The 14,590-nt window shown below is 48.9% G+C and overlaps 1 protein-coding gene across 1 annotated transcript in view; it reads right to left on the bottom strand.

The window, feature by feature from the left end:
* Nucleotides 1–13,648, bottom strand: part of ACCS (1-aminocyclopropane-1-carboxylate synthase homolog (inactive)) — a 162,631-nt gene extending 148,983 nt beyond the window's left edge. Inside the window, exon 1 of the mRNA XM_053720233.1 lies at nucleotides 12,012–13,648. Within this exon, the coding sequence (XP_053576208.1) occupies nucleotides 12,012–12,639 (628 nt within the window). The 5' untranslated portion in view covers nucleotides 12,640–13,648. The remainder of the gene's footprint in view (nucleotides 1–12,011) is intronic.
* Between the last annotated feature and the right edge of the window lie 942 nt (nucleotides 13,649–14,590).

Here is a 14,590-nt window from a genome sequence, read left to right as displayed (position 1 = left end):
GAGGCGAGAGGTACATGTCCTGGTGTCTGTGTGTTAGAAGGAGGCGAGAGGTACGCGTCCTGTGTCTGTGTGTAAGAAGGAGGCAAGAGGTACGTGTCCTGCGTCTGTGTGTAAGAAGGAGGCGAGAGGTATGTATTCTGGTGTCTGCGTGCTAGAAGGAGGTGAGAGGTATGTATCCTGGTGTCTGCGTATTAGAAGGAGGTGAGAGGTAGATGTCCAGTGTCTGTGTGTAAGAAGGAGGCGAGAGGTACGTGTCCTGAGACTGCAGGTTAGGAGGTGAGAGGTATGTATCCTGTGTCTGCGTGTTAGAAAGAGGTGAGAGGTACATTTCCTGTGTCTGTGTGTAAGAAGGAGGCGAGAGGTACATTTCCTGTGTCTGTGTGTAAGAAAGAGGCGAGAGGTATGTATCCTGGTGTCTGCGTGTTAGAAGGAGGTGAGAGGTACATGTCCTGTGTCTGTGTGTAAGAAGGAGGCGAGAGGTACATTTCCTGTGTCTGTGTGTAAGAAAGAGGCGAGAGGTATGTATCCTGGTGTCTGCGTGTTAGAAGGAGGTGAGAGGTACATGTCCTGTGTCTGTGTGTAAGAAGGAGGCGAGAGGTACATGTCCTGTGTCTGTGTGTAAGAAGGAGGTGAGAGGTATGTATCCTGGTGTCTACGTGTTAGAAGGAGGTGAGAGGTAGATGTCCTGTGTCTGTGTGTAAGAAGGAGGCGAGAGGTACATGTCCTGTGTCTGTGTGTAAGAAGGAGGTGAGAGGTATGTATCCTGGTGTCTGCGTGTTAGAAGGAGGTGAGAGGTACATGTCCTGGTGTCTGTGTGTTAGAAGGAGGCGAGAGGTACATGTCCTGGTGTCTGTGTGTTAGAAGGAGGTGAGAGGTACGTGTCCTGGTGTCTGTGTGTTAGAAGGAGGCGAGAGGTACGTGTCCTGGTGTCTGTGTGTTAGAAGGAGGCGAGAGGTACGTGTCCTGTGTCTGTGTGTAAGAAGGAGGCGAGAGGTACATGTCCTGGTGTCTGTGTGTTAGAAGGAGGTGAGAGGTACATGTCCTGTGTCTGTGTGTAAGAAGGAGGCGAGAGGTACATGTCCTGTGTCTGTGTGTAAGAAGGAGGCGAGAGGTACATGTCCTGGTGTCTGTGTGTTAGAAGGAGGTGAGAGGTATGTATCCTGGTGTCTGCGTGTTAGAAGGAGGTGAGAGGTACATGTCCTGTGTCTGTGTGTAAGAAGGAGGCGAGAGGTACATGTCCTGTGTCTGTGTGTAAGAAGGAGGTGAGAGGTACATGTCCTGTGTCTGTGTGTAAGAAGGAGGCGAGAGGTACATGTCCTGTGTCTGTGTGTAAGAAGGAGGTGAGAGGTATGTATCCTGGTGTCTGCGTGTTAGAAGGAGGTGAGAGGTAGATGTCCTGTGTCTGTGTGTAAGAAGGAGGCGAGAGGTACATTTCCTGTGTCTGTGTGTAAGGAGGTGAGAGTTAGGTGTCTGGTTTTCTTTGCGTTAGGAGGTGAGAAGTATGTGTCCTTCTGTCTTTGTGTTAGAAGAAGGTGAGTGGTATGTGTCCTGGTGTACGTGTATTAGAACAAGGTGAAAGGTGAATGTCTTGATGTCTGTGTATTAGCAGGAGGCGAGATGTACACTTCCTGATGTCCGAGTATTAAAAGGAGGCGGGAGGTAAGTGTCCTGGTGTCCACGTGTTAGGAGGTGGTGAGAGGTATGTATCCTGGTGTCTACGTGTTGGAAGGAGGTGAGAGGAACATGTCCTGGTGACTGTGTGTTAGAAGGAGGCGAGAGGTACATGTCCTGGTGTCTGTGTGTTAGAAGGAGGCGAGAGGTACGCGTCCTGTGTCTGTGTGTAAGAAGGAGGCAAGAGGTACGTGTCCTGCGTCTGTGTGTAAGAAGGAGGCGAGAGGTATGTATTCTGGTGTCTGCGTGCTAGAAGGAGGTGAGAGGTATGTATCCTGGTGTCTGCGTATTAGAAGGAGGTGAGAGGTAGATGTCCAGTGTCTGTGTGTAAGAAGGAGGCGAGAGGTACGTGTCCTGAGACTGCAGGTTAGGAGGTGAGAGGTATGTATCCTGTGTCTGCGTGTTAGAAAGAGGTGAGAGGTACATTTCCTGTGTCTGTGTGTAAGAAGGAGGCGAGAGGTACATTTCCTGTGTCTGTGTGTAAGAAAGAGGCGAGAGGTAAGTATCCTGGTGTCTGCGTGTTAGAAGGAGGTGAGAGGTACATGTCCTGTGTCTGTGTGTAAGAAGGAGGCGAGAGGTACATTTCCTGTGTCTGTGTGTAAGAAAGAGGCGAGAGGTATGTATCCTGGTGTCTGCGTGTTAGAAGGAGGTGAGAGGTACATGTCCTGTGTCTGTGTGTAAGAAGGAGGCGAGAGGTACATGTCCTGTGTCTGTGTGTAAGAAGGAGGTGAGAGGTATGTATCCTGGTGTCTACGTGTTAGAAGGAGGTGAGAGGTACATGTCCTGTGTCTGTGTGTAAGAAGGAGGCGAGAGGTACATGTCCTGTGTCTGTGTGTAAGAAGGAGGTGAGAGGTATGTATCCTGGTGTCTACGTGTTAGAAGGAGGTGAGAGGTAGATGTCCTGTGTCTGTGTGTAAGAAGGAGGCGAGAGGTACATTTCCTGTGTCTGTGTGTAAGAAGGAGGTGAGAGGTATGTATCCTGGTGTCTACGTGTTAGAAGGAGGTGAGAGGTACATGTCCTGGTGTCTGTGTGTTAGAAGGAGGCGAGAGGTACATGTCCTGGTGTCTGTGTGTTAGAAGGAGGTGAGAGGTACGTGTCCTGGTGTCTGTGTGTTAGAAGGAGGCGAGAGGTACGTGTCCTGGTGTCTGTGTGTTAGAAGGAGGCGAGAGGTACGTGTCCTGTGTCTGTGTGTAAGAAGGAGGCGAGAGGTACATGTCCTGGTGTCTGTGTGTTAGAAGGAGGCGAGAGGTACATGTCCTGTGTCTGTGTGTAAGAAGGAGGCGAGAGGTACATGTCCTGTGTCTGTGTGTAAGAAGGAGGCGAGAGGTACATGTCCTGGTGTCTGTGTGTTAGAAGGAGGTGAGGGTATGTATCCTGGTGTCTGCGTGTTAGAAGGAGGTGAGAGGTACATGTCCTGTGTCTGTGTGTAAGAAGGAGGCGAGAGGTACATGTCCTGTGTCTGTGTGTAAGAAGGAGGTGAGAGGTACATGTCCTGTGTCTGTGTGTAAGAAGGAGGCGAGAGGTACATGTCCTGTGTCTGTGTGTAAGAAGGAGGTGAGAGGTACATGTCCTGTGTCTGTGTGTAAGAAGGAGGCGAGAGGTACATGTCCTGTGTCTGTGTGTAAGAAGGAGGTGAGAGGTATGTATCCTGGTGTCTACGTGTTAGAAGGAGGTGAGAGGTAGATGTCCTGTGTCTGTGTGTAAGAAGGAGGCGAGAGGTACATTTCCTGTGTCTGTGTGTAAGGAGGTGAGAGTTAGGTGTCTGGTTTTCTTTGCGTTAGGAGGTGAGAAGTATGTGTCCTTCTGTCTTTGTGTTAGAAGAAGGTGAGTGGTATGTGTCCTGGTGTACGTGTATTAGAACAAGGTGAAAGGTGAATGTCTTGATGTCTGTGTATTAGCAGGAGGCGAGATGTACACTTCCTGATGTCCGAGTATTAAAAGGAGGCGGGAGGTAAGTGTCCTGGTGTCCACGTGTTAGGAGGTGGTGAGAGGTATGTATCCTGGTGTCTACGTGTTGGAAGGAGGTGAGAGGAACATGTCCTGGTGACTGTGTGTTAGAAGGAGGCGAGAGGTACATGTCCTGGTGTCTGTGTGTTAGAAGGAGGCGAGAGGTACGCGTCCTGTGTCTGTGTGTAAGAAGGAGGCAAGAGGTACGTGTCCTGCGTCTGTGTGTAAGAAGGAGGCGAGAGGTATGTATTCTGGTGTCTGCGTGCTAGAAGGAGGTGAGAGGTATGTATCCTGGTGTCTGCGTATTAGAAGGAGGTGAGAGGTAGATGTCCAGTGTCTGTGTGTAAGAAGGAGGCGAGAGGTACGTGTCCTGAGACTGCAGGTTAGGAGGTGAGAGGTATGTATCCTGTGTCTGCGTGTTAGAAAGAGGTGAGAGGTACATTTCCTGTGTCTGTGTGTAAGAAGGAGGCGAGAGGTACATTTCCTGTGTCTGTGTGTAAGAAAGAGGCGAGAGGTATGTATCCTGGTGTCTGCGTGTTAGAAGGAGGTGAGAGGTACATGTCCTGTGTCTGTGTGTAAGAAGGAGGCGAGAGGTACATTTCCTGTGTCTGTGTGTAAGAAAGAGGCGAGAGGTATGTATCCTGGTGTCTGCGTGTTAGAAGGAGGTGAGAGGTACATGTCCTGTGTCTGTGTGTAAGAAGGAGGCGAGAGGTACATGTCCTGTGTCTGTGTGTAAGAAGGAGGTGAGAGGTATGTATCCTGGTGTCTACGTGTTAGAAGGAGGTGAGAGGTAGATGTCCTGTGTCTGTGTGTAAGAAGGAGGCGAGAGGTACATGTCCTGTGTCTGTGTGTAAGAAGGAGGTGAGAGGTATGTATCCTGGTGTCTACGTGTTAGAAGGAGGTGAGAGGTAGATGTCCTGTGTCTGTGTGTAAGAAGGAGGCGAGAGGTACATTTCCTGTGTCTGTGTGTAAGAAGGAGGCGAGAGGTACATTTCCTGTGTCTGTGTGTAAGAAAGAGGCGAGAGGTATGTATCCTGGTGTCTGCGTGTTAGAAGGAGGTGAGAGGTACATGTCCTGTGTCTGTGTGTAAGAAGGAGGCGAGAGGTACATTTCCTGTGTCTGTGTGTAAGAAAGAGGCGAGAGGTATGTATCCTGGTGTCTGCGTGTTAGAAGGAGGCGAGAGGTACATGTCCTGTGTCTGTGTGTAAGAAGGAGGTGAGAGGTATGTATCCTGGTGTCTACGTGTTAGAAGGAGGTGAGAGGTAGATGTCCTGTGTCTGTGTGTAAGAAGGAGGCGAGAGGTACATGTCCTGTGTCTGTGTGTAAGAAGGAGGTGAGAGGTATGTATCCTGGTGTCTACGTGTTAGAAGGAGGTGAGAGGTACATGTCCTGGTGTCTGTGTGTTAGAAGGAGGCGAGAGGTACATGTCCTGGTGTCTGTGTGTTAGAAGGAGGTGAGAGGTACGTGTCCTGGTGTCTGTGTGTTAGAAGGAGGCGAGAGGTACGTGTCCTGGTGTCTGTGTGTTAGAAGGAGGCGAGAGGTACATGTCCTGTGTCTGTGTGTAAGAAGGAGGCGAGAGGTACATGTCCTGGTGTCTGTGTGTTAGAAGGAGGTGAGAGGTACATGTCCTGTGTCTGTGTGTAAGAAGGAGGCGAGAGGTACATGTCCTGTGTCTGTGTGTAAGAAGGAGGCGAGAGGTACATGTCCTGGTGTCTGTGTGTTAGAAGGAGGTTAGAGGTATGTATCCTGGTGTCTACGTGTTAGAAGGAGGTGAGAGGTACATGTCCTGTGTCTGTGTGTAAGAAGGAGGCGAGAGGTACATGTCCTGTGTCTGTGTGTAAGAAGGAGGTGAGAGGTACATGTCCTGTGTCTGTGTGTAAGAAGGAGGCGAGAGGTACATGTCCTGTGTCTGTGTGTAAGAAGGAGGTGAGAGGTATGTATCCTGGTGTCTACGTGTTAGAAGGAGGTGAGAGGTAGATGTCCTGTGTCTGTGTGTAAGAAGGAGGCGAGAGGTACATTTCCTGTGTCTGTGTGTAAGGAGGTGAGAGTTAGGTGTCTGGTTTTCTTTGCGTTAGGAGGTGAGAAGTATGTGTCCTTCTGTCTTTGTGTTAGAAGAAGGTGAGAGGTATGTGTCCTGGTGTACGTGTATTAGAACGAGGTGAAAGGTGAATGTCTTGATGTCTGTGTATTAGCAGGAGGCGAGATGTACACTTCCTGATGTCCGAGTATTAAAAGGAGGCGGGAGGTAAGTGTCCTGGTGTCCACGTGTTAGGAGGTGGTGAGAGGTATGTATCCTGGTGTCTACGTGTTGGAAGGAGGTGAGAGGAACATGTCCTGGTGACTGTGTGTTAGAAGGAGGCGAGAGGTACATGTCCTGGTGTCTGTGTGTTAGAAGGAGGCGAGAGGTACGCGTCCTGTGTCTGTGTGTAAGAAGGAGGCAAGAGGTACGTGTCCTGCGTCTGTGTGTAAGAAGGAGGCGAGAGGTATGTATTCTGGTGTCTGCGTGCTAGAAGGAGGTGAGAGGTATGTATCCTGGTGTCTGCGTATTAGAAGGAGGTGAGAGGTAGATGTCCAGTGTCTGTGTGTAAGAAGGAGGCGAGAGGTACGTGTCCTGAGACTGCAGGTTAGGAGGTGAGAGGTATGTATCCTGTGTCTGCGTGTTAGAAAGAGGTGAGAGGTACATTTCCTGTGTCTGTGTGTAAGAAGGAGGCGAGAGGTACATTTCCTGTGTCTGTGTGTAAGAAAGAGGCGAGAGGTATGTATCCTGGTGTCTGCGTGTTAGAAGGAGGTGAGAGGTACATGTCCTGTGTCTGTGTGTAAGAAGGAGGCGAGAGGTACATTTCCTGTGTCTGTGTGTAAGAAAGAGGCGAGAGGTATGTATCCTGGTGTCTGCGTGTTAGAAGGAGGTGAGAGGTACATGTCCTGTGTCTGTGTGTAAGAAGGAGGCGAGAGGTACATGTCCTGTGTCTGTGTGTAAGAAGGAGGTGAGAGGTATGTATCCTGGTGTCTACGTGTTAGAAGGAGGTGAGAGGTACATGTCCTGTGTCTGTGTGTAAGAAGGAGGCGAGAGGTACATGTCCTGTGTCTGTGTGTAAGAAGGAGGTGAGAGGTATGTATCCTGGTGTCTACGTGTTAGAAGGAGGTGAGAGGTAGATGTCCTGTGTCTGTGTGTTAGAAGGAGGTGTGAGGTACATGTCCTGTGTCTGTGTGTAAGAAGGAGGTGAGAGGTATGTATCCTGGTGTCTTCGTGTTAGAAGGAGGTGAGAGGTACATGTCCTGGTGTCTGTGTGTTAGAAGGAGGCGAGAGGTACATGTCCTGGTGTCTGTGTGTTAGAAGGAGGTGAGAGGTACGTGTCCTGGTGTCTGTGTGTTAGAAGGAGGCGAGAGGTACGTGTCCTGGTGTCTGTGTGTTAGAAGGAGGCGAGAGGTACGTGTCCTGTGTCTGTGTGTAAGAAGGAGGCGAGAGGTACATGTCCTGGTGTCTGTGTGTTAGAAGGAGGTGAGAGGTACATGTCCTGTGTCTGTGTGTAAGAAGGAGGCGAGAGGTACATGTCCTGTGTCTGTGTGTAAGAAGGAGGCGAGAGGTACATGTCCTGGTGTCTGTGTGTTAGAAGGAGGTTAGAGTTATGTATCCTGGTGTCTACGTGTTAGAAGGAGGTGAGAGGTACATGTCCTGTGTCTGTGTGTAAGAAGGAGGCGAGAGGTACATGTCCTGTGTCTGTGTGTAAGAAGGAGGTGAGAGGTACATGTCCTGTGTCTGTGTGTAAGAAGGAGGCGAGAGGTACATGTCCTGTGTCTGTGTGTAAGAAGGAGGTGAGAGGTACATGTCCTGTGTCTGTGTGTAAGAAGGAGGCGAGAGGTACATGTCCTGTGTCTGTGTGTAAGAAGGAGGTGAGAGGTATGTATCCTGGTGTCTACGTGTTAGAAGGAGGTGAGAGGTAGATGTCCTGTGTCTGTGTGTAAGAAGGAGGCGAGAGGTACATTTCCTGTGTCTGTGTGTAAGGAGGTGAGAGTTAGGTGTCTGGTTTTCTTTGCGTTAGGAGGTGAGAAGTATGTGTCCTTCTGTCTTTGTGTTAGAAGAAGGTGAGTGGTATGTGTCCTGGTGTACGTGTATTAGAACAAGGTGAAAGGTGAATGTCTTGATGTCTGTGTATTAGCAGGAGGCGAGATGTACACTTCCTGATGTCCGAGTATTAAAAGGAGGCGGGAGGTAAGTGTCCTGGTGTCCACGTGTTAGGAGGTGGTGAGAGGTATGTATCCTGGTGTCTACGTGTTGGAAGGAGGTGAGAGGAACATGTCCTGGTGACTGTGTGTTAGAAGGAGGCGAGAGGTACATGTCCTGGTGTCTGTGTGTTAGAAGGAGGCGAGAGGTACGCGTCCTGTGTCTGTGTGTAAGAAGGAGGCAAGAGGTACGTGTCCTGCGTCTGTGTGTAAGAAGGAGGCGAGAGGTATGTATTCTGGTGTCTGCGTGCTAGAAGGAGGTGAGAGGTATGTATCCTGGTGTCTGCGTATTAGAAGGAGGTGAGAGGTAGATGTCCAGTGTCTGTGTGTAAGAAGGAGGCGAGAGGTACGTGTCCTGAGACTGCAGGTTAGGAGGTGAGAGGTATGTATCCTGTGTCTGCGTGTTAGAAAGAGGTGAGAGGTACATTTCCTGTGTCTGTGTGTAAGAAGGAGGCGAGAGGTACATTTCCTGTGTCTGTGTGTAAGAAAGAGGCGAGAGGTATGTATCCTGGTGTCTGCGTGTTAGAAGGAGGTGAGAGGTACATGTCCTGTGTCTGTGTGTAAGAAGGAGGCGAGAGGTACATTTCCTGTGTCTGTGTGTAAGAAAGAGGCGAGAGGTATGTATCCTGGTGTCTGCGTGTTAGAAGGAGGTGAGAGGTAGATGTCCTGTGTCTGTGTGTAAGAAGGAGGCGAGAGGTACATGTCCTGTGTCTGTGTGTAAGAAGGAGGTGAGAGGTATGTATCCTGGTGTCTACGTGTTAGAAGGAGGTGAGAGGTAGATGTCCTGTGTCTGTGTGTAAGAAGGAGGCGAGAGGTACATGTCCTGTGTCTGTGTGTAAGAAGGAGGTGAGAGGTATGTATCCTGGTGTCTACGTGTTAGAAGGAGGTGAGAGGTAGATGTCCTGTGTCTGTGTGTAAGAAGGAGGCGAGAGGTACATTTCCTGTGTCTGTGTGTAAGAAGGAGGCGAGAGGTACATTTCCTGTGTCTGTGTGTAAGAAAGAGGCGAGAGGTATGTATCCTGGTGTCTGCGTGTTAGAAGGAGGTGAGAGGTACATGTCCTGTGTCTGTGTGTAAGAAGGAGGCGAGAGGTACATTTCCTGTGTCTGTGTGTAAGAAAGAGGCGAGAGGTATGTATCCTGGTGTCTGCGTGTTAGAAGGAGGCGAGAGGTACATGTCCTGTGTCTGTGTGTAAGAAGGAGGTGAGAGGTATGTATCCTGGTGTCTACGTGTTAGAAGGAGGTGAGAGGTAGATGTCCTGTGTCTGTGTGTAAGAAGGAGGCGAGAGGTACATGTCCTGTGTCTGTGTGTAAGAAGGAGGTGAGAGGTATGTATCCTGGTGTCTACGTGTTAGAAGGAGGTGAGAGGTACATGTCCTGGTGTCTGTGTGTTAGAAGGAGGCGAGAGGTACATGTCCTGGTGTCTGTGTGTTAGAAGGAGGTGAGAGGTACGTGTCCTGGTGTCTGTGTGTTAGAAGGAGGCGAGAGGTACGTGTCCTGGTGTCTGTGTGTTAGAAGGAGGCGAGAGGTACGTGTCCTGTGTCTGTGTGTAAGAAGGAGGCGAGAGGTACATGTCCTGGTGTCTGTGTGTTAGAAGGAGGTGAGAGGTACATGTCCTGTGTCTGTGTGTAAGAAGGAGGCGAGAGGTACGTGTCCTGTGTCTGTGTGTAAGAAGGAGGCGAGAGGTACATGTCCTGGTGTCTGTGTGTTAGAAGGAGGTTAGAGGTATGTATCCTGGTGTCTACGTGTTAGAAGGAGGTGAGAGGTACATGTCCTGTGTCTGTGTGTAAGAAGGAGGCGAGAGGTACATGTCCTGTGTCTGTGTGTAAGAAGGAGGCGAGAGGTACGTTTCCTGTGTCTGTGTGTAAGAAGGAGGCGAGAGGTACGTGTCCTGTGTCTGTGTGTAAGAAGGAGGTGAGAGGTATGTATCCTGGTGTCTACGTGTTAGAAGGAGGTGAGAGGTAGATGTCCTGTGTCTGTGTGTAAGAAGGAGGCGAGAGGTACATTTCCTGTGTCTGTGTGTAAGGAGGTGAGAGTTAGGTGTCTGGTTTTCTTTGCGTTAGGAGGTGAGAAGTATGTGTCCTTCTGTCTTTGTGTTAGAAGAAGGTGAGAGGTATGTGTCCTGGTGTACGTGTATTAGAACGAGGTGAAAGGTGAATGTCTTGATGTCTGTGTATTAGCAGGAGGCGAGATGTACACTTCCTGATGTCCGAGTATTAAAAGGAGGCGGGAGGTAAGTGTCCTGGTGTCCACGTGTTAGGAGGTGGTGAGAGGTATGTATCCTGGTGTCTACGTGTTGGAAGGAGGTGAGAGGAACATGTCCTGGTGACTGTGTGTTAGAAGGAGGCGAGAGGTACATGTCCTGGTGTCTGTGTGTTAGAAGGAGGCGAGAGGTACGCGTCCTGTGTCTGTGTGTAAGAAGGAGGCAAGAGGTACGTGTCCTGCGTCTGTGTGTAAGAAGGAGGCGAGAGGTATGTATTCTGGTGTCTGCGTGCTAGAAGGAGGTGAGAGGTATGTATCCTAGTGTCTGCGTATTAGAAGGAGGTGAGAGGTAGATGTCCAGTGTCTGTGTGTAAGAAGGAGGCGAGAGGTACGTGTCCTGAGACTGCAGGTTAGGAGGTGAGAGGTACGTGTCCTGTGTCTGCGTGTTAGAAAGAGGTGAGAGGTATGTATCCTGGTGTCTGCGTGTTAGAAGGAGGTGAGAGGTACATGTCCTGTGTCTGTGTGTAAGAAGGAGGCGAGAGGTACATTTCCTGTGTCTGTGTGTAAGAAAGAGGCGAGAGGTATGTATCCTGGTGTCTGCGTGTTAGAAGGAGGTGAGAGGTAGATGTCCTGTGTCTGTGTGTAAGAAGGAGGCGAGAGGTACATGTCCTGTGTCTGTGTGTAAGAAGGGGGTTTAAGGTATGTATCCTGGTGTCTACGTGTTAGAAGGAGGTGAGAGGTACATGTCCTGTGTCTGTGTGTAAGAAGGAGGCGAGAGGTACATGTCTTGTGTCTGTGTGTAAGAAGGAGGTGAGAGGTATGTATCCTGGTGTCTGCGTGTTAGAAGGATGGGAGAGGTAGATGTCCTGTGTCTGTGTGTAAGAAGGAGGCGAGAGGTACGTTTCCTGTGTCTGTGTGTAAGAAGGAGGTGAGAGGTACGTGTCCTGAGTTTGCAGGTAAGAAGGAGGTGAGAGGTACATGTCCTGAGTCTGCAGGTTAGGAGGTGAGAGGTACGTGTCCTGTGTCTGCGTGTTAGAAGGAGGTGAGAGGTACGTGTCCTGTGTCTGCAAGTTAGAAGGAGGTCAGAGGTGCATGTCCTGATGTCTACATGTTAGAAGGAGGTGATAGGTACGTGTCCTAAGTCTGCAGGTTAGAAGGAGGTGAGAGGTACGTGTCCTAAGTCTGCAGGTTAGAAGGAGGTGAGAGGTACGTGTCCTAAGTCTGCAGGTTAGAAGGTGAGAGGTACGTGCCCTGAGTCTGCAGGTAAGAAGGAGGTGAGAGGTACGTGCCCTGAGTCTGCAGGTAAGAAGTAGGTGAGAGGTACGTGTCCTGAGTCTGCAGGTTAGAAGGAGGTGAGAGGTAAGTGTCCTGTGTCTGCGTGATAGAAGGTGAGAGGTACGTGTCCTTAGTCTGCATGTTAGGAGGTGAGAGGTACGTGTCCTGAGTCTGCAAGTTAGGAGGTGAGAGGTACGTTTCTTGTGTCTGCGTGTTAGAAGGAGGTGAGAGGTATGTGCCGAGCCTGCAGGTTAGAAGGAGGTGAGAGGTACGTGTCCTGAGTCTGCAGGTTAGAAGGAGGTGAGAGGTACGTGTCCTGTGTCTGCATGTTAGGAGGTGAGAGGTACGTGTCCTGTGTCTGCATGTTAGGAGGTGAGAGGTACGTGTCCTGTGTCTGCATGTTAGGAGGTGAGAGGTACGTGTCCTGTGTCTGCATGTTAGGAGGTGAGAGGTGCGTGTCCTGAGTCTGCATGTTAGGAGGAGGTGAGAGGTGCATGTCCTGATGTCTATGTGTTAAGAGAAAAGATATATGTCCTGATGCCAGTGTATTAAGACATGTGAACTATCCTGGTGTTTGTTGATACACATGTATGAATATACCTTATCTAGAATTGACCACTAAACTCTATTCTCATGGATTTCAGGCTTGTTAAGTAATAAACTATTATGGCCCTGTTCTATTTTATCATATCCATACCTGAGGGTGACTCACTGGCTTCACCTTGCACTTCCACCCTTGATAAAGGTGAGTCTGGAGCCCCTCTGTCCAACATAGTTCGCTCCTCCTCTTCTTCACCACCTGACTCTTGCATAAAAGTCATTGAGGGAGGGGGTTCAGGTGTCAAACATTGTTCATCTGACTGAACTTCCTCACACTTGATCTCCATCAACTCAGGATGTTGTGTATGATTGAAGGTTGGGTAGTGGGGTTGGAAGCCATCTGAGAGTGGACCCTGCAACATGTTCTGGGGCAGCACCCCTATGGGCCCCAGGGTGCCATATGACAAGGTTGGACGGTGGGTCAGCACTCTGTCCATGACTTCAAAGAATTTCCAAGCTCTTCCTCCACGAAGTGTCTTGCTGTTATCCTTTAAACGTCGATATTCAAGCTTCATTTTCTTTATCTTCTCTCTGCACTGATCTCCTGTCCGGTGGATCCCCTTTTCCCTTAGAACCTCTGCAATCCTGTTAAATACATGTTGGTTACGTAGACAGCTCTCCAGTTCCATCTGTACAGAGTCATTAGCCCAGAGTTGGAGAAGTTCAACTACCTCAGGGTCCGACCAGTTGCTGCCCCGCTCATACTTTTTACCCCGGAAATCCATATCCCAATGGCAAAATAAATGGAATGAGGTATATTAAAATAAAACAATACCTATGATAACCCAAAGGAAAAGTCACTGTGACTAATACAAAAGGAATGTGTCCCTATACCTCACTCTTATCTAGGAACATCCTAGAATATAAAGCCATTATGTTGATTATTGTGACATGATTAATCTCAAGGATTTTGTAATGTAGTAAAACCCAGATGGATCACATATATTAAAATCTTGTATTGATAAACTCATTGGGCTACTCCAATTGTGTCTGTAATCAGTAAAGTGTAGTATTAATAGCTATTATTTCATTTGGTTATTAAAGGGCAGAACAAAGTATTCCAGGACATAACAAGAAAGGAGGTAATAAGGAGTAAAGTCCACTGAGCTAACTAGAGCGACCAAAACTCTCAGGATGTGACCATAGAGACCAACACCCCTAGTAGGTGACTATATTTCAAGGACTAACAAACCAGGAAGTTGCAAGCGGTAACTATCACCCTTATTACTAAGTACAGAAAATGATGGCTGTGGGGTATGTAATGGGGCTAATGTCTATGCTTGTCCCTGAATAACTATATATTTGGTTCGGGTTACATTGCAATATAACCCTTTGTGTAATGGTTTAGACTAGTAATCCCTTTAGCGTTATCACAATTTATGTCTCGGATCACATGTGAGCCGCTTTTAGTCCGATACAAATTCAGATCGGATGGCAGTCCAGTTCTGTCCCTGTTTATTATTGTTCGGTCCGGCTCTAGCACGGTTGCTCCCGGCAATTATCCCGGCTTGGCCCAGCTTGGCTCGGCAGCTCTAGGGCAGCTGAACGTTTCACATCCGGGTCCGTGCACATGCGTGCTGTCCTTATTCCGGGATAACTTTGGACCGTGTCAGTCAGAGTGCAGCCACCACCCCCGCTGCACAACGCATAGGGACAAGTTAGGGGAGGGAGATTACATCTGTTCTGGCAGTACTGGAGTCATACGCAGGTTAGGTTAGGCAAGAGCACAGATAGGAAAAGGGGAGGCACGGGTTATACCCGGTATTGTAGGGGGAGGGTCTGCAAAGGTATTAGTAATGGGGGAAGGGGCGGCATGAAGGAGACACAGAACTTGAGGGTGTACTATGGGGAAGGGGCTTCAGTAGGAAATAGACAAATACTACTGCGGAGGTACTACTACAGGGGTTTTTGTGAGAGATGAGTAGTGCTGCTGCTGCTACAGGTGTAGTGCTGGGGACTTCAGTGCTGGCACAGATGGTAGGGGGTCTTCAATAGGTGTGTTTTTGCATATGTTAGTTACTGAGGGTTTCCGCCTAATTTATAAAATGGAATTTAGATAAGGGAGTGAATTATGGCAGTTTGGGACTTTAGTGGGAGGTGGATATTGCTGCAGAGGGGTGGACCAGGATGCTGTAGTGGCAGGTGGCAATATGGCTTTATAAGGCTTCAGTCGCAGGTCACGGTGGGCATTGCTGCTGTAGAGGGTTACAGTGGAAGGTGAGTACTTCTGCCTGCAGAGAGTTTGAGTGGAAGGTGGGCACTGCTGCTGTAGAAAGTTTCAGTGGAAGGTGGGGACTGCTGCTGCAGATGGATTTAGTGGAAGGTGGGCACTGCTGCTGCAGAGGGATTAAAGGGACAGTATACACTCATTTTCATATAACTGCATGTAATAAGCTAGCACTACTATAAATAATAAGATTCACAGATACTGATATAAAAATCCAGTATAAAACTGGTTAAAAACGTACTCATAAGCTCTCAGCTTAGCTCTGTTGAAAAGGTAGTTGGAAAGCCCACTGCAAGTGGGAAATAAGACACTCCCCCTTCTTTTGCAAATGAAAAGACCCTTTACACAAACAGAAGCAAGCTGAAGTAGGTGTATGTCGGTATTCACATAAAACTTTGGGGCTTGGTTAGGAGTCTGAAAATCAGAGCAATTTTATTTAAAAATAAGTA

This window comes from Bombina bombina, chromosome 7 (genome assembly GCF_027579735.1).
Source record: "Bombina bombina isolate aBomBom1 chromosome 7, aBomBom1.pri, whole genome shotgun sequence".
NCBI lineage: Eukaryota > Metazoa > Chordata > Amphibia > Anura > Bombinatoridae > Bombina > Bombina bombina.
Note: the sequence above shows the minus strand (reverse complement) of the source record. Positions and strands in the feature narration are given on the sequence as shown.